Below are 19,497 nucleotides of genomic sequence, written 5' to 3'. Positions count from 1 at the left end.
TAAAGAAGAGGAGGCGTGTGGCTTTATAGATGCCCCAGCTTCCAGCATGTTGTCCTTAAAGGAGAGGAGCTTTCTGTTTGTATTCTGGTTACTGTTACCACCTTTTTCAAATTTACCTATGATGGAAGCAGTCATTTAATCAGTGCATGCAAAATCAGTGAGGGTGGTTCATTGCTTTCAGAATCAGCAGAACTCATGATGGCAGTATGTATCCTATAATACTCAATAGTTTAGCTCAGAAGTAACTATTAAAATGTCAGTAAATCGCTGATGTTACATTGAGAGACGAAAGATTTGTGAATTAGGATTTCCTGAACAAGAGTCATTCACATGATGTTTGTCAAACACCGAGTACCAGGCTCTGTTCCAGGTGCTTTACATGTATTAATTCACTTCATCTTTGCATTCTGTAAAGCAGTCCTTAGTATTTTTAGCATTTATGGGTAAGAAAACTGAGGCACAGAGAGATTAGGTAACATGCCTAAGGTCACACAGCCGGAGAACATAGAGGAGAAATTAGCATCTGAACAGTCTCCCTACAAAGCCCACTGCTACATGAATATTTTCTGCTACAGGAATATTTTCACACTGTGGTCTATCACCAGTTAATCTATCACCTGTCAGTCAAGAAATTAATGTGGAGGTCGTGACCAGGATATTTGGTTAAAATGAAATAGAAAAATATCAGAGTGTATCACATATCATAAGGATTATTTCATGAAATTTTTGTTTCAGATGCTTACATAAAATTTCTTTATCTTTTCACCCAAACATGTTTCACAAGTCAAAATTGTTCTAATTTCAGAAAGACAATACGGTACCAATACTGCCTATTAGATAATGCTCCCTACAGGGCCCAGGGCAGCCCCATGTAATCAAACACATTTGTGTTTCCTCAGTGAAGTATATGAATATTCACACTAAATACAATAAATAAAGCATATGAACAGCTTTTATGTAGTTCACATCACGGTTGGCTTCCTCATGAATTTTGCTGTCGAACATTAGAAATTTCCCAGCTTTCAGAGCCCTGGAGATTTCAAAATTACAGATTGTGGACCTAATTATACATACGTGTGTACAGGCTTTCTTATAACAGATTGAGGCCAAAGAAAAGTTTGGGAAACACAGCCCGATGCTGCTGCTGAAATCATGGACTGTTGGAGCCGGGAAGGAACCTAGAGGTGATATGTTCCTTTTACCCATAAAACTGAAACTCCTCAGTTTTAACAAGAAAAATCAGGGGCAGAACAAGGGGAGCACTGGGGCTTCTGGAGGTCACCCGCTTCTTCACCCCAGCGCAAGCCCGCTGACACACAGCTTGGGGCGTCTGGACCACACGCCCTTTCCAGCGTCTTATAATAACCATGAAACCACACCGTGCATCTCAGACCTTGGATCCTTTTCAAGTTCTTCTGAGAGAGACTCGAGTTTTGAGTGGTCGCTTCCATCGCTGGGTTCTCCAGAGCTGGTGGAAGCCGAGTGGTTTTGCACCAGTGAGACACTTGGGCTCAGGTGTTTGGCCCGAGAGTGAGGTGCAGCAGGGGACCTGCCCAGGCTCCAGCCAACTCTGTAAATTTCCTGAGTTTGTGGTTGAAACTGGTCTCTGTGGACCAGCAATTTGACATTTTCCCCCGGTGGTGTTACATTCATGTTTCCACGTTTAACATGTCAGACTGAATGAACATTGTGGTCTAAGGATTTAAAAGATTTATAATGGAGTCTTGAAAATTTACTTAAGGAATATGTACTTCCCCAAGCAATAACAAATATTACTACAAATGACCATATTAAATTAAAGTAACTTGGGCATTTCTGATTTGTAGGAGAGTTAAAATTAATCTTATGGCAGTTTCATTTTCAAAATGAAAACATGACTTTGCCTGACCACAGATTTCCAGGCTGTTAGTCAACAGTGAATGAACCCTCAAGTGACTTTTTTTTTCCCTTTAAGAAATATCCAGTTCTCTTTATGTGTATAAAAGTAATACCAGAAGGAAAATACCCTGAAAAATCAACTGTAGTTGTATCTGCAAATTTCCAGTGTTCTGATAAATTTTTTTCATAAGCTGAGTAGTAAGTACATGGATTGTCATTTTATTCTTCCTTAAACTGTGCTTTAAAATATGTATTGTCAATTTGTGTGTGTACTACCACATTTTTTAAATGTTTTTAAGCACAAGTGACAAATCCATGAAAAATCTTCTGTAAGTGTTCTTTAATGAGAGGTCTTATTTTTATACTTTTAAAAAGGAAAAGAAACTTTCCTTATCCATCCTTCATTGCTTCCCTGATTAGCTCCTGTAGTAGGTAGGCAAGGAGCCTGGTTCAAATGCTTTTTCCCCCACATTAAAATAATAATGATAACTGTAGGTATATTGGTAAATGTTTAACAGTTGACTCTTGGGGTGGGGGGAAAAACCCCAATTTGTGATATTTGCCAATTTCCATGGTGTAAATACTCCATCATGGCCAGTTTCAGGCTACCAACATTACATCACTGCACAGAGCAGGGAGGTAACGTGCTGTGTAGCATATATAGTAATTCTACCAAACAGATACAACTTTATTAATGTAAATAACCTCAATAGCATAGATAATAGTAAAATGGGAGAAAACAATAAGAACTAATAAATCTTGAGTATTATCTTTGTTTTTAATAATACTTGTTTTAATTTTAACTTCACATGATTTAATTTTTGATAATAGGTATATTTATCAAATGGCCTAAATCCCTAAAAATTTAATGATCAACTCTCACAAGCCAGCATGAGCCCACACTAGCACGCTACTGCTACAGTTCCCATTGCAAAGCAGAAAGAATTCAGGGAGGTGGGCACAGCCAGCCTTCCCCATATCACAGCCCAGTGAGGCTACAAATCCAAGACCCCAAGAACCTAGGGGCGCAACACAGCAGAACTTGGATGCTGAGAGAATAAAGACCTCCACTCTAATGGTTGCCACACTTCCAACAAGTAAACCCCTGCATTTTCCCAGGCCCTAAGCTTCAGCTCTTTAACCCCTTTCAGCTTTGAAAACCATGACTCTGCAGCAAAAACAAGAAAGCTCAGAGTTCTCTGATGTGTAGGAGGCAGCCTGGCAGAGCAGGAGCTTTTGATTCAGTCCTAAAGCTTGACTTCTCAAATACCACCTTTGCCATCAGCCAGCAAAGTGACCTTGCACAGGCCCGTTCCCCTCATTTCCCAGTTACCAGGAAAAATGAGGAGGCTAGACAAGGTGATCTGTCTCACCCAGCTTCCTTCCTGCTCTAAACCCCATGTTGGCTGCAGTTACTGAGGGCTTTGGGAAAGATCACCAATCATGTAAGAATCAGTATCCACTGGGAAAAACTCATCACCCTGCAGGGTGGTGTGACTTCCCAAGCCTGAATTCCATCTCCCCTAGGAGTATAGTGGAATGTGTCTAACACTGATGATGGAACAGTCTGGGCTGTGGTCCTTCAAGGATGTCACAGTGTAGCTGCCCCTGAAGATGGAAAATGCTTGGAGCCAACTTACCTGAGTCCAGTCTAGACCACAGTCACAGACAACCTTTATTCATTCTGCCTCATCAGGTCCTTTATTAACTTGTCTCCCCAAGTGGTTTTGGCCATTGGGAATTCACCCATCTTTTGACAAATAGCTGTACTGATGGAACACTGCTTGAAAAGTTCAGGGTTTAAATAAGTCTCCAAAAAATAGGTAAAGTCATGGGTGATAAATGAAAGAGGAACAGTGCAAAACCACCAGGGAGAAACTGGTGAATTTTATCCAGTGTTCTACAGGCATTTTTATGCCCCTCCGTGTGTATGTTGCCACCGGGAATAAATTCTGCAGCTGTGTATCTTGGTATAGTGAGGTTGCCTTGATTTATGGGTATAGCTGCAAGTACATAACCACCAATCCAAGGGAGAAGGAGGGAGGGTGGAGGGAGAGAAGGATTGGCAGAAGTGTTTTATGAGTTTCATGTTTAATGCTTTTAACATGGTGCCTCGTTCTCGCTTCTAGAAAGCACTTAGCAGATACAAGCCAAAAATAAATGGCTGTCCGTAGCTGACCAAACCCATGACGGGGTGAAGGCGAGGGATATGTGTGTGCAGGTTGTTGTGGTTGTTTATAGCTGTTTTTATATCTGAACTGTAGGAGAGTATTTATTTTACAATAAAAACCATGAGCTATTGATACTTTTTAACCAGAGTAAGAGAAGACACTGCTAAGCCTCTATCTCTCTGAGTCTCTCTCTCTTACAAGACTGTCTTTCTGACACTCTCTGTGCACTCTTTGACCTGATTCCCAGTCAGCTATGCATGAGGCATGAACCTGGTGCTTTCAGAGCCATAAAAATGCAGCGCATCCTCAAGAAACTTGGAGTAAGGTAGACGTCAGCATCATGCAGTTAGCTGCTGCTAAGTCGCTTCAGTCATGTCCGACTCTGTGCGACCCCACAGACGGCAGCCCACCAGGCTGCCCCATCCCTGGGATTCTCCGGGCAAGAACACTGGAGTGGGTTATGCAGTTAGCAGTTGTACTTAAATAATAAAAGAAAGCATAGTTCCTTACTTTACAGTCCATATTTTAAGTGCAGAGGTTTATGAGGAGAGGAAAAAGCAGTTTTAAGAGCAGTAGAACCAACTTTATATCTGAAAATAAATGAATACCTGGCTACCGAGTGCAAGCAGTTCTGGTCGGCATTGTCACTCCTTTCTCCCTTTTCAGTCAACACCATCTTGTAGCACAAAAACATAAGAGCTCAAGACAAAGCATATAGCTTTATTATGGTTTGGTTCAACAAATAAAATCCAGTTTATACGTATAGATTATATTGCAAAGGCCCTTCAGGAAATATGCTATCCATGTTCCAAGTGTAAAAGTAGACATTTTAAGATACTAACACTATTGTAATATTGTTTCATTGTGTGTTTGAGCAACTGGAAACTTTAAACCAGGCATGAGAACTATCTGTTGATTTCTAAAATGCCGTAGTGTAATGAAGACCAATATAAAGGAATTCTGTAAGCAGAAGGTAAAATGTGTTGGGTAAAATACCATGTCTAAGCACAATGGTATTAGTTTATGATGAATTGTATTAAAATAGTCAAAACACAGTTGATGGGAGGGTGGGGTACAGAGGGGACTTGAGAGGTATGGTTATGATCTGGTTTTTAGCATAGGTGGTGGGCATGAGTGTATGCTTTATTTACCTAAATATTTTCATAAACTCTATTCGCTAGACTTTCCATCCCAATTTCAAAAAACATAGACAACATTTGCTGTTTAGGGAGGAAATACCATTTCTTAAGTGCTTTTGAATCTCATGTGAATTCATAAAATGCTAGATTAAACAGGGAGAAAAGAACAAAGCTTGAATATTACTAAGTTAAGAGAAGTGTTGAAAGAATATAACTTTGAAGTTTCCAGAGTGAAACTATCGAAAAAAGTCACCTTTCCCTTTTATGAGTAATACAATCATGACATAAAAACAGATCTTTCTCAGTGATCTTCTTCCTTGTACTGCGCTTGTTCCCTCTTATTGAATCTTCTTGGGCAGAATTGTTTGGTCATTTGATAAATGTATGCTAAGATGTGGTTGGCAGCATGCTAGTAACAATTATAGGAACTTAAGTCCTTTCTTTTCAGCTAGTAGCTGGGGAGACAAGACTTTTAAGCAACCAAGAAAGTGTTAAAAAGCCAGATAACCTGTTTGAGACTCAAGAGTACAAAAAAGAATGCGAGTCCTCACGAAGCCACGTATGTTCAGTGGCACAAACAATAAGCACTACCAAGCTGCAGATGAAGGAAGGCCTCTCTAGTTGACAGTGGTTGGGGAACTTTGAGAGCAGGTGTACTTCCTGAGGATTGAGAGGACCTTCCAGGCAGTCCTGTAGCTGAAGGCACTGTAGTGAGGACAGAGGCTTGGCCCAGGGAGCTTTCGGGAGCTAGAAGATGATTCTGTCGTGTAGGAACAGGGCAGCTGTTCTGAGTTTGTGAAGCTGGGACTGACCTGTGAACAAGTCCCTACCCCAGGGGGGAGCATCTGTCGCACTCAGGTTAGCAGTCAGAATTCCTCCTGCTCTCTAGATGGGTTTCCACAAATGGTCTCTTCCACTTACAGATTCATGACGGATGCTGCCCGCCGAGAGCAGGAGTCTCTGAAGAAGAAGATCCAGCCAAAGCTCTCGCTGACTTTGTCCAGCTCCGTGTCTCGAGGGAACGTGTCCACGCCACCTCGCCACAGTAGCGGAAGCCTTACTCCCCCAGTGACCCCGCCCATCACTCCCTCCTCTTCATTCCGCAGCAGCACCCCAACTGGTGAGTAGGTTGGCCCTTAAGGGGTGTGTGTGTGCGTGCGTGCATATGTGCGTGCTGTACTGGGGGCCAGGCACAGATCTTGCTTGAGATCCACCTCTTCTTTGACCTTTTGTTGATTCATTCATCTATTTATTATTAAAGATATAGTTAATAAGTTATCATTTATAATGTGCATGTGATAATGGTTTTATAGACATGCTTTCAAGCCTTTACCATTTGTTACATATAAAGTGATGCAATGTCTTGGGTTTGCTTCAGTCAAGTGGAGAAATAGATCAAACAAGATCGATTGTGTTGATTATTGCCATGTGTTGATTATTGTTGAAGCTGAGTGATATATACATAGGGGCTTATCATCATACCAGTCTCCCTAGTTTTGCTTGTTTAAAAGCTTTTCTGTGATAGAATGATCAATTTTTAAAACTTAGAATCCCTCTTAGCACCAGGCCTGAGTTACAGTAGTGAACCCAAGGAGACCAGTCGTGTTCTTTCTGATGGGCTGAGGCCTAGTAGATGTTGGCATTCTAGGGGGCCAAAAGGAACACTCTTTCTTGTCTTCACCTCCCAAATGGAAGCGATTTGAAAAATAAGACTCAAAGGTAAAAAGTAAAATCAACTTTATTACTGCATAAGGCTAAACTGTAGAATAAAGCTACGATCTGTAACAACTGACTTCTTCCCTGAGTTGAACTTATTCCCAAACATTCCTCCTAAGCTTGCCTGTGTAGGAGCAGACCAGTGTGTGCCCAGGCATGGAGCTGACCAGCACAGAACCTTCTCCCAAGTCAGAGATCCACTGGTCAGTGGTAGAAGATGGTAGAAAGAGGCTGGAAAAGTTCCTCCTCCTCTTTTTCCCATCTGAGAACAGAGATTATATTTCCCCTCATTCCTGTATAGACAGGCATTCATCAAAGAAATACACCAATAACTATAACCTTGTAACTCAGTGATGGGAGAGAGGTTTGACCGAATCAGGAAAGACTTCCCCAAGAGGGAGAGAAGGAGCATCCAGCCAAGAGGACAGCATTTTTCAAAGGCTCCATGAAGGGGAACCTGGCAGGTCCCAGGTTACTGAAGGTCGACCAAGTGGTGGTGAGGTGTTTGTTAGATGAGGCCAAGGAGGTCTGCAGGGCCCGGGGCTCTGAGGATGGTATTAAAGATTCTGGTTCGTGCTAAGAGCAGAAAGAAGCCATTCAGAATCATGCCATCACTCCCTCAGTAGTATGGCCCCTTAATGGTAGATGAAAATGTTTATTTTCTCTTAGAATTTATGTATTTCTGTTTTATCCAGCTCCCATCAAGGGAAGTGGCAGCAGTCCTGTTTCTCAAAGTGTGCTTCAGAATATGACTTTCACAAAATGGAAGTTGAGGAAAAGGGTTCCCTAATAAGTTTGAGAAAGTGTGATGGGTTAGACAAAGGTTCAGTTCAGTTCAGTCGCTCAGTCATGTCCGACTCTTTGCAACCCCATGAACTGCAGCACGCCAGACTTCCCTGTCCATCACCAACTCCCGGAGTTCACTCAGACTCACGTCCATCGAGTCCGTGATGCCATCCAGCCGTCTCATCCTCGGTCATCCCCTTCTCCTCCTGCCCCCAATTCCTCCCAGCATCAGAGTCTTTTCCAATGAGTCAACTCTTCGCATGAGGTGGCCAAAGTACTGGAGTTTCAGCTTTAGCATCATTCCTTCCAAAGAAATCCCAGGGTTGATCTCCTTCAGAATGGACTGGTTGGATCTCCTTGCAGTCCAAGGGCCTCTCAAGAGTCTTCTCCAACACCACAGTTCAAAAGCATCAATTCTTCAGCGCTCAGCCTTCTTCACAGTCCAACTCTCACATCCATACATGACTACTGGAAAAACCATAGCCTTGACTAGACGGACCTTAGTCGGCAAAGTAAAGTCTCTGCTTTTGAATATGCTATCTAGGTTGGTCGTAACTTTTCTTCCAAGGAGTAAGAGTCTTTTAATTTCATGGCTGCAGTCACCATCTGCAGTGATTTTGGAGGCCAAAAAAATAAAGTCTGACTCTGTTTCCACTGTTTCCCTATCTATTTGCCATGAAGTGATGGGACCAGATGCCATGATCTTAGTTTTCTGAATGTTGAGATTTAAGCCAACTTTTTCACTCTCCACTTTCACTTTCATCAAGAGGCTTTTTAGCTCCTCTTCACTTTCTGCCCATAAGGGTGGTGTAAACTGGTTTATTCAATACAGGGTTTTAATATAATACATTGTTATTCTCCAAGAGGAGGATTTAGAAAACTTTCAAACTCATCACTCTGATTATCAGCGCTCTTTTTCTAGGGGCGTCTCGGTGGGCTCATGGTTGAGAGGGTACCCTGTGTTCCATCAGGATTGGGCATTTTGAACACAGAATAGGTGTGGGAGGCAGACAGAGTCCCTGCCTAAGCTTTGCCCCTTACAGATCACTGGTAATACCCATTATTTAGGTTTTTGTGTGAGAGTTAAATGTGATTGTGCACACATGCATTGAACATTCAGTAAATGTTCATCCCTGTGGTCCAGTTTTCAACTAGCTGTTTCAGGAGTAGAACTGGAGATCATTCTATACAGGAGGAACTGGGTTCATTTGTGTGGGCATTTTTCCCTTCTCTGAGATAGACCACCATGTTTCTCTTACATGTCTTTCTGTGAAGATTTACTTTCCAGGATTTCTGCTGACATTTACTGGTAAATCTAAGGAATGCCACGAGAATGTAGTGTGATTCTTCGATTCTCTTTTCTGAGCATTTCTATGAATATTTATTCATATGCCATGTGAATTATGGGGACAGTTTTATACTTGGGTATGTTTTATACCTGACCTAATATGGATTGACTCATGGCCAGTACCAGATAACTATGACTACCCCAATTAGTAATGGGAGTTTTAGAACCCCATGAAAATAAAGAAAGTTTAAAAGTGAGAGTTTATTATTTTTCATGTAAGAATGTTTGGAAGAAATGGAATCATTTCCTCTCCTTCAGACATAAAGAAATCTTTCTGACACCTTGTCTATTTTAGCAATTTCCTACTGAGAGAATTAATTTATGTTGTGGTAAAGATGTATCATTTTCAGTCTGTCAAGATCATTGCTAAGTTATTTGCTGCTTGAAGAACATTCCATGTAAACATCAAAAATTAGCAGGGGAAATGGTTTCTTAAACCCCTACCCTGTACAATTTTGATTGTGTACATTTTTCAATGTTTGAAATGTTATTTTACCTGTAGTTAGAGAGATCAGCTTATTTTGCCTGACTAATGTGGTTTCAGTCACTTTCATTGCCAGGTTATAAATAATTTTCCATGTTTCTACCTCCTAAATTCACTCTTCCAAGTTTCATATTCAAGATGCATTCCTGGTGCAGAAGTAATAGTCATCTTGCAGGAAAGTTCACTTATAAAGTATTCTTTAAAATATACCATCTTGACTAGACAGAATCAGATCTCAGTTTCATCATAGAGTTTCAGGTATGTCTTAGGAATTCTTAGAATTAAGATTGATTTTGTGATTTCTAAAACTCTAGAGAAATTTTCTTTTCTCAACTTTTTCATTTCCTGTCTTTATTTGCTTTGTATTCTTTTTTAATGTATTTTTTAATGTTCACTTAAGAAAAGCTTTGAATGGTTTAAATCATGGGTCAACATTGTTTTTTATGAAGGCACGGGGGCCTCTGTGTCAGCTACTCAGCTCTGCCACCATAGCAGTGAAAGCAGCTATAGAGCTGCAAGTGGACAGTCTGAGTTCTATAAAACGGAAAGTTTCTGTGAAACCTTATTTACAGATTTGGTCCATAGGTCATAGTTGCCAGCCCCTGATTTAAATTATAGAGATAAAGAATTAAAGATATATGTGATTACTATGTATAAAACATATAGTCAACAAGGACCTACTGTGTAGCACAGAGAAGCATACTCCGTGTTTTGTAATAGCCTATACCAAAAAGAATATGAAAATTAAAAAAGATCTATATATATATGTGTATGTGTGTGTGTGTGTGTATGTGTATCACTGAATCACTTTGCTGGAAAGTGTTGGCTGGATTTCTGGTTATAATAGCACTGCATAGTCTCTCCTGGAAAATACTTGCATATATATTTTGGCCCATCTGGGGGGAAAAATTCAAGTAACACAACATTGTAAATCAGCTATACTTAAATTAAAAACATATATATTAAAAGTGAAGATAAACATGATTGAATTCACTGAAAATAAAGTGTTAAAACAGTTCATACCATTCTCCTTTAAAAGTAGTAATAATTACTGAGGAAAGGCAACCTAGATTTTTTACTATGTATGCTTACTGTATGCTTTATGTATGATTACTTAATCCTAGCACCAGCCCCACTGAAACAACATTATTAATTCCCATGTACAGATTAATACCTTTTAAAATTTTATTTTAATTGGAAGATAATTGCTTTACAACATTGTAATGTTTTTTGCCATACATCAATATGAGTCGGCCATAGGCATACCTGTGTCCCCTCCATCCTGAACCCCCTCCCCCCTCTCTGCTCACCCCATCCCTCCAGGTTGTCACAGATCACCTACTTTGGGTGCCATATGTCATATGTCAAACTCCCATTGACTGTCTAATTTACATATGGTAATGTTAATACCTTTTTAAAAACTCTTTAGACCTTCAGCCACTTAGCTGCCTCAGTTGCTAACTTGACACTTCTAAACCCAAAACACAAAAAGTCATTAAGTTATTGGAACTGTGGTTTACTCTTATTCACAGTAACCCTCACTTTTAACCCACTCCACCATTCAGATAGCAGATCAGAACTTGAAGAACTTAATCGATTTAGTTTACTCAAGGTTTCTTTCAAGGGTGAGTTGGAGCTGACTCCAGGCAGTCAGTTGTTAACTATTCAGGCTTGCAGACCAGTTGTTAAAGCTCATCCTGAAATTGGTCATGGTGGGAGTCTTAAACCTCCCTTTGCCTGGGCTCTACTCCGAGACTCTTACTCAGTTGATGGATCGGGCATTGAGAGTTTTCTTGAAGCTCTTGCTAGGTAATTCTAACCTACAGCCAGAGGTGGGAAACCACTGTTTTTAAATGCTGGGTCCCATCTTGTCAGAGCTGTGTGTTTTCTTGCCTAGGTTAGCCTATTTCCAGTTTGCTTGGAGAAAGATTGCTGTAATCTACTTCCTTAGCCTCCAAACGTGAGTCCAGTGGGACTAAACAGATGCTTGCTTATGTCTTAATGGAGAAGCCATGGAAAGAGTTGGCTGAATTTCTGGTTATAATAGCACTGCATAGTCTCTCCTGGAAAATATTTGCATATATATTTTGGCCCACTTGGGGGGAAAAAATTCAAGTATCAAACCAGAGAAAGGTACCCAAGGAAATTAAACCAGTTTTTTTGTTTTCCTGTTTCAGCAGCCTATAATGATCATGAAGTAACAAATTATATCTGTTAATCTGTAGTTTAAGTTCCTGTCGTGCGTTATGTCATTTCGTTTCATACTCCTGTGTCTCCTGCTATTTGGCGTGGTAGTAGATCTTCACCATTCCCTTATGGCTTTGGCAATAAGTTACTCAGATTATAACTTCGCAGTTCTCAGGAGCTGCTAATAAACAACAAAATCATTTTTAAAAGTAAAGTATTAATTTCACCCTCAAGATGGAAATTACTGCCATACAGCTGATAGAACTGACGGAATTTAGCTCAACATTTAGAAGCTCTGCTGTAAGAATTAAAGATTTTAAAATTAAAAAAAATTAAAAAAAAAAAAACATTTAGAAGCTCTGTCTGAATGGAGCTGAGGTGAACTTTCCCCCAATCCCTTTATTTTTAGAAAATAAACCTAAACAACCTTACTAAAGGGAGAAAATCTCAAGGAATAAAAGATAACTGAAGTAAGGTCTAAACTCACACAATTCCCCCATCCCCACCCCAAAGAAAAGAGTGAAACAGAAGGAAAAATCTCAGAGAGATAAATCCTGTCCTATTTAACAGTGGAAAAGGAGAAAAAACTAAATATTTTAGCCTGACTGAATTTTGTGACCTACTTGTAATAAATTCCTAAGGCCGGGATTTGGTGTTTCTAATGGATTCTGCCCTAAAGAGATGAATATCTGGACAGTGCCTAAAAAACATTCCCTAAACTCTTCCCATTGAGAAAGTAGCCTTGATTTATATTTCCCTTTTCATATAAATGTGTTTACTTAAGCTGGAGAATGACTTCATGTTGCTCTACTATCTGGCTTACATTATATTCAGGGTCACAACACACCCTTTCCTGGCCTATGACTTGTTTTCTTGTTTGTTTATATACTGCTTTGTTCCAGTCATTGTCCTTTCATCTTCTTTATTGATTGACTTGTAAAACCTTCATCCTGCTTCCTGAGAGTTATGGTCCCGTCTTGTCACTAATTTTGCTTCCTTCCCCACCGTCTTATGCAGCTACTTATTTATAATCTCTTATAACTCAAAGTGTAGGAGAGCAGCAACAAGATAGTAATTACAAGTATTTTTCTCAACTACACCACCTGCAAGAGACCTTCCCAAACAAAACATGTTTTTGACTTGAAGAAAGCAAACACCAAATCAGTGCCAGTCTATATTAGTAGATTTTATCTTTAGAGTTCACAGAAACTTAATCACCATTTGTTTACCCCACTTTAAAGACAAAAGAAATTGAGGCTCATTTAAATGAAACCTTGCCCAAGTTCAGTCATCCCCAGTTGAGTGGCCACTGTTTTCCAGAGCACCAAGACTGGGCATCTTCTCAGTTCATGTAATTTACTGAGCATCTATTTTGTTATAATCATTGTTCCAAGTACTGGGAGTACAAAAAAGCAGAAGGTGTAGCCCTTATGGATTAGAATTTACGTTTCTTAGTAGAAGCAGGTTATACACATGTGGAGCAAATACGTAATGAACATGACAGACACGCAGATGGACCGGTTTATTGGTTAGATAAGATAGAGGTACTCATGGGGCCATTCTTTCCATACTGTTTTAAGGCAGTTATAAGCAATATATTCACATCCACAAAATGTCTTAGAAATTGTAAGTCAGTGTAAATTCCTAAAGAGTTGGAATCAGGTGAGATCAGGGGGAAGTGATTGGCGGCAAACAGTTTTAGAGCATGATCGTTATGGACTGCCGGGGGGTTCATAAGCAGACCCAGGTATGTTGATGGGGGTGTAGTTATGGAAACCTGGAGTGTTCTGGAGCACCTTCTGAAACTCTGGGAACATTGAGGTAAAGTTATGAGAGCTTTTGGCATCAGAGGGATCAGGATTCAAATTTTATTCTTCAGTTTGAGAGATGGATGATCTTAAAGCTTTGCAAGCCTTGGTCTCCTCCTGTATGCATTGGAGACAATGCCTACCTTCCCATGAGGATTAATGAGGTAAAGTTAGGGATGGAAACAGCTACTTACGTTAATACTGTCTCTCCGTAAACCTCTGGTTAAGAAAGGTTCTCCAGGGCTTCAGAAACAAGTGATTTTGGCTGAGCAGTCCCACACTGCGTAGTTACCCAAGAGGAATGGAAGTATATGTCCACAAAAGACAGGTGCAGGGATGTACAGGACAGCGTTATTTGCAGTAGCCCTGAGTATTAGCTAGTCTGTCTCCAAGTACAGGGATAAACAAATTGTGATCTATCTGTACAATGGAATACTATTTAGTGACTTTAAAAAAAAAACCATGAATGAGTCTCAAAAACATTATACTGAGTGAAAGGAACCAGACACAAAAGAGTACATTTGAAATTCAAGTAGAGATAGCTGATCTGTAACAGTGGAAATCTGAACAGCAGTTGACTCTGGGAACAGGAAGAAAAAGTTCTCTCCTTCCCGAGAACTTTCTGGACTGATGGATATAGTCCATATCTTGATTGAGATGTTGATTACACAAAGATGTACATTTATCAAATTCATTGAATTAGGCACTTAAAATCTATGCATTGTATTTACCTCAGTTAAAAAAAAAAAATTGTTGGCCCAGGCAGAAATGAGGCAAAGGAGCCCACAACTTCCACTCATTCCCTGAAAGAGCAGAGAGCATTTCCTCTACTGTAAACAAGCCATTTAAGAAAAAGGGAGGTACATACATGCAGTAGTTTGAAGAAGAAAATCTCTGGAATTTCCTCTCCATTGAAGAAAGACAGTGAAATCCTTTATTCTCAGCTTTCAAACTCTACAGAAACAATAGTGTGGTCAAGTAAAAACAATTGCTACACTTATTAAATGAAGAAGAACTAATTGCCAGACACTGGGACACAATTAGAATTAGTTGATGATTAAAAATGTTTCCAATAGAAAATTATAGCATATGGATCTTCCAGATCCAAAATACTTTGCTTTCCATGAGACAGAATTTTACAAGAAAGAAAAATTAAATTTTTAATTTAAATTTACTTTTTAAAAATTAAAAACTTACACTGCCCAGTTTCAGCCCCTGGATATCCTCTGAAACTCTAAATGAACTCCATTTCTGTAATGGGAACCCAGTTAATAACAGCATATCTTCAGACTTAGAATTTGCAGTAACGGCCATCAATAACTTATCTTCTAGTGACAATATTTTTGAGGCCTGCCATTTTAGCAGTATCATGCTTAACCATTCACATTTAATTATAAACCTGAATTTCATCTCTACTGTAACTGTGTTATTGCTTAATCAAATTCAACAAAAATAATATGTCCACTGTTAAGAATTCCCACAAGAAATCTTGACAGTCTTTACATCATGTTCAGGCATGTTTCACCTGGTGCTAGAAACGTAGTTCACTGTGTGGTTTTGGCCCTCAATCATTGTTGCTCTTTCTGTGTCCCAGTAGGGGTCTCTGCACTGGCCCAAAAATGTCAAGAAATATCAAAAGATAAAGTTATTTTCAAGGGCACACCCCCTACCCCCCGAAAGAATGCAGTCTCTTTAAGCTGGGGTCCAGAGCTCATTCGTATGCCAGCTCCCATCAGTACACACTTTGACTAATTTTCCTCTGGAAGCAAGTACCCAGAACCGAAATAGGAGTGCTAAAGAGAGCCACATATTGTAAGCATGGAAAACGGCACAGATTCCACTGAAAGCACAAACAGGCAGACACCCAGTGCTGCCACACACCTCTGCTGCGAGGCTGACAGGGATTTAACACCTGATGAATTCGTAACCCCGCCAAACGTGTGTGTTTCCAAAGAACCCTTTTCATTTTCCTTCCCATCTAACACAGCATATTAAAATCAGACAAGCCCTTTCATCTTCGTGGGTATAACAGCAGCAAACTGATTTTAATGTCTTTTCCATGTGGGTCTACTTTTAACAATAAAGGGATCCCCAGGCGCACCCAGCTGCACAGCATTAGAGACAGAATCTGCAAAAAAGAAAAAAAGAGAGAGAGAGAACGCTTTAAGCTAATTTGTCCTTGCTAAAAAAGACTATCCAGGTACAGAATCTCCCTGGATCTGTCTCAGGGCTTTGTTCAAAGTCCTTGGAAAAGCACTAAAAGCAAAGTGGCATCTGACAGGAAGGGAGAAACAAGCTGCTGGGACCTGTCTGATACCTGGCAAGGAAAGGATGCTGGCTGTGCACCTTGAATCTCTCATCACCAAACTCAGATCGTTACTCACTCCTTGGAAAACAGGATGCTGGTGTTAATTTATAGTCATCAAAGCAGCAACAGGTTAGCTTGATCTTATCAGATCAAAGATGTGTTTCATACTCCACTGGGCTGAATTTTCTTTTTAAACCTAGCCAACTCAGGCTCTCTTTGGTATGGAAGAATAAAACATAACTAATCACCCCAAGAAACTAAAGTTGGTATAGGAATTTAAGATCTAATCATGATGTGCTTGCTGTGTTTTCTACCTAGATACCCAATCATTATTATTTTCTACAGGCAGAAAAAATAAAAGCAGTAGCCAAGGTGTTCCAGATGCTTACAGACCCCAAAATAGGTCACTCAGGGAAATTGTTTTTCCTCTTGTCAAATAGTTTTGAGTAAAATAGCTACAGGGCATCTGTCAATGGCCTACCAACCAAGATATATCTTTTTGAAGCCTGGCTCTAGGAGGACTTTTAGTTTTCAAATAGGTATATTTTCCAAAATTAAAATATTTTCAAGTAACGAAATAAAGATAAAGCGGGTTTCTCTTATAGCAAATAGTGGAAATGGTATTTTCCATGTAAGATATTTTGAGCTCTTTCTATGCTGTATAACTGGATCCTAGTGAAAATCCTTGTCACAGTATTTAACTTGAAAGCAGTTCTAAACCTGAGAGTCCAGGATTAAACTCCGTGCTTCCACAGAAGGGAGCCCAAGTTTGATACCTGGTCACGAAACTTAGATCCTGCAAGCCGCAGGGCACAGCCAGAAAAAAAACTTTTTAAAATAAAATTTGTAAAATGTTTAAAAAAAAAAAAAGAATAGGGGACTTCCCTGATGGTCCAGTGGTTAAAAATCCACCTTGCAGTGCAAGGACACCGGTTTGATCCCTGTTCCTGGCAGATCCCATGCACCGCGGAACAGCTAAGCGCATGGGCCACAACTGCTGAGCCTGCGCCCTGGAGCCCGGGAGCTGCAACCGCGGAAGCTTGTGCACACCTGGGGCCTGTGCTCTGCAGCAGGGTAAGCCACCGCAAGAAGAAGGCTGTGCACCGTGCCTGGAGAGCAGCCTCTGCTCCCTGCAACTAGAGAGACCCGCACACAGCAAGAGACCCACCAAAGCCAAAAGATAAAAAATAAATCCTTTTTTAAAAGGGTAAAAGAAGAAAGAGAACAGTTGCTTAAAGTCTTAAATTCAGGGGTGGAAAGGACCTCGACACGCTTTTCTGTTGGCCATCCTTTTCCAGTTTGTCTGCCAGGCAGAAGTGTACTGTGTTACTCCAAGGCTCCAACAATTACCAGGACCAGTGCCAGGCATTCATTTTAGGATATCACTTTTGAAGCACAGTCATGATCCTATATCTTGAACAGCACCACCCCCCCACCAAATGACACCTTTAAATGGCCACTTTCTAATTTAAGAACTTTGCATAAACTTCTAGGCCATTATTGTGTTAACAGTCTCCCTAAAGTTCACCTTGATGAAGTTCATTTTGGCAGAGCATGCCATTGCTACCAGCAGTATTTCACTGCCATTAAAAGGAAACAGGCTTTGAAAAATGTTTAATTAAAGCCACTTGGTTTCAGTAATATACATGCATATAATTTAGAATATGCTATGCTATACCTAAATTGTTTTTGTAAGACTAACAAAACTTGACAAATGACTAACTTTAAAAGCATATAATTAAAATGTTACAGCTCAGTTTTGAGTGAACTGCCAGAGGACGCCTGCCTGGGGATGTTTGTGACAGGCTAGGTGGGTTCCCACCACCACCTGTGGACAACACACCTCAGCCTGGAGGCTTTTTCCTTCCCCCTAGGAGATGAATAAGCCCTTTTTGGAAACTAAAACCATAAAATTAAAATTATGAAGTAACTGCAAATGTAAAAATTGGGATTTAAAAAAAATTTTAATAAATCAGAGTTTCTGGAATAACTATATAATAAGCATGCATTGCAGAAACATAAATATACCATTGGTAACTAATACATAGTACTTGGCAAGTAAATTGCAAATTAAAAGTTTAGTAGAATCCAGTTAACACATTTGTAAATAATCTATAGTGCTGTGTTTCCTAAAATGAATAATAAATATTCCAAAAAGGATTTTTTTTTCTTTTTTTTTTGGAGGGCAGGGCTCACAATAAAGACCTATTTCCTGGCATCATCAAAAAAGGAAGATTTGCCAAGACTAGAAAGCTTCTCCTTTGCCATGTAAAAGCCCTTTATCTAAAGCTATAAATGTGGCATAGTAATGGACATTGTCATTTTCTGTCAAGCAAGGAGGACAAACTGGAAAATGAATTATGTTATAAACTGGAAAGTAGCTTCATTTTCATGGTAGCTCTTTAAAAATAACATCTCACAGCCTCCTAGAATTTCTGTTCACTTAGTCTGTATTTTCTATTATATAATAGTACATTTTGGAAAGGTGACAGGGCTGAAAAGTGAATGGATATTTTTTTGGAACATTTTGCCTCTCTCGTCATCTAGAAGATGGCCATTTGTGGCTCCTTCTGAGTGATATTTCAGACTTTTGTCTATAAAGTGCTCTGAGTGGCCTGAATTTATTAACCTAATAAGCCATATTGTTACCTGGGTGCCTGGGCCTGGTTAATAGTTGTTGTTGACTCTTCTCATTGACAGACCAAGATAATGAACAGAACCTGCATGCCAGTCCTTGGCAGACTGGTAGTAAGTCATCTTTCCTCACCCACTGGAGCTCCAGGACTTAGAGTTGGCTCAGAGGACCGGAGCCTGGGATTAAATCTGAGGTCCTGGGTTTGATTCCTCTGTGAGCCAATTCACTTGGCTCCATCCTTGAGCCCTGAATTGTGCCCTTGAGGCTACTTGAACGCAGCCCCTTCGAATCTCTCAGGAAAGAGATGGTGGAGATCTGGTAAACTCATGTAGGACAAATCAGGTTCCCAAAGATTTGCCTTTCCCTCTGGCTTGGCCCAGGGGGTCAAGGTCAGTGTCAAAATAAAACTATGAGAAAAACCAACTCAGATAAACAGGGTCCTACTGTATAGCACAGGAAACTATATTAGATATTCTGTGATTAAAACATAATGGAAAAGAATATGAAAAGGAATGTATATGTAACTGAGTCACTTTCCTGTACTGCAGAAATTAGCATAACACTGTAAATCAAGTATACTTCAGTATTAAAAATAAAAGCTCACAGTGTGTGCCTGTGAAGCACTCTGGATGGCCTCGGTTTATTCAGTGACAAAGCAACAGTACTGCTTTGACGTGTTCATCCCCATAGTCTTTTGTGTTCAGTACAGATGCCCTCAGAATAGTCAGAAGAAGACTGACAGAGGAGTTGGTGAAAACAGATGTCTTAAGACGGGCGAAGCCTCAAACCCACTCCAGTACTTGTTGCTGAGGACAGAGATTCTGTGACTTGGATGGAAGGGGATCGCTTTCACTTCCTGCTCCCCTTAAAGTGACGGTCAGAGAGCAAGGCCTGCCCCTCCTCCACCTCAGGGCGGAGGGTTCCTGGGAGAGTGGTGGGTGATGCGGCACCTTCATTGCACCAGTTCTTGTTCCTTAACACCCTGAATTTAGGAGATGCTTACTGCCCCAGACTCCTTCTGATGAAAGGAAGCAATG

The 19,497-nt window shown here is 40.2% G+C and overlaps 1 protein-coding gene across 1 annotated transcript in view; it reads left to right on the top strand.

Moving 5' to 3' along the window:
- Positions 1-19,497, top strand: part of JAZF1 (JAZF zinc finger 1) — a 331,833-nt gene that overhangs the window by 275,289 nt on the left and 37,047 nt on the right. Inside the window, exon 3 of the mRNA XM_018047096.1 lies at positions 6,112-6,308. Within this exon, the coding sequence (XP_017902585.1) occupies positions 6,112-6,308 (197 nt within the window). The remainder of the gene's footprint in view (positions 1-6,111; positions 6,309-19,497) is intronic.

This window comes from Capra hircus, chromosome 4 (genome assembly GCF_001704415.2).
Source record: "Capra hircus breed San Clemente chromosome 4, ASM170441v1, whole genome shotgun sequence".
Lineage (NCBI taxonomy): Eukaryota > Metazoa > Chordata > Mammalia > Artiodactyla > Bovidae > Capra > Capra hircus.
This window is presented reverse-complemented; position numbering and strand designations above follow the sequence as displayed.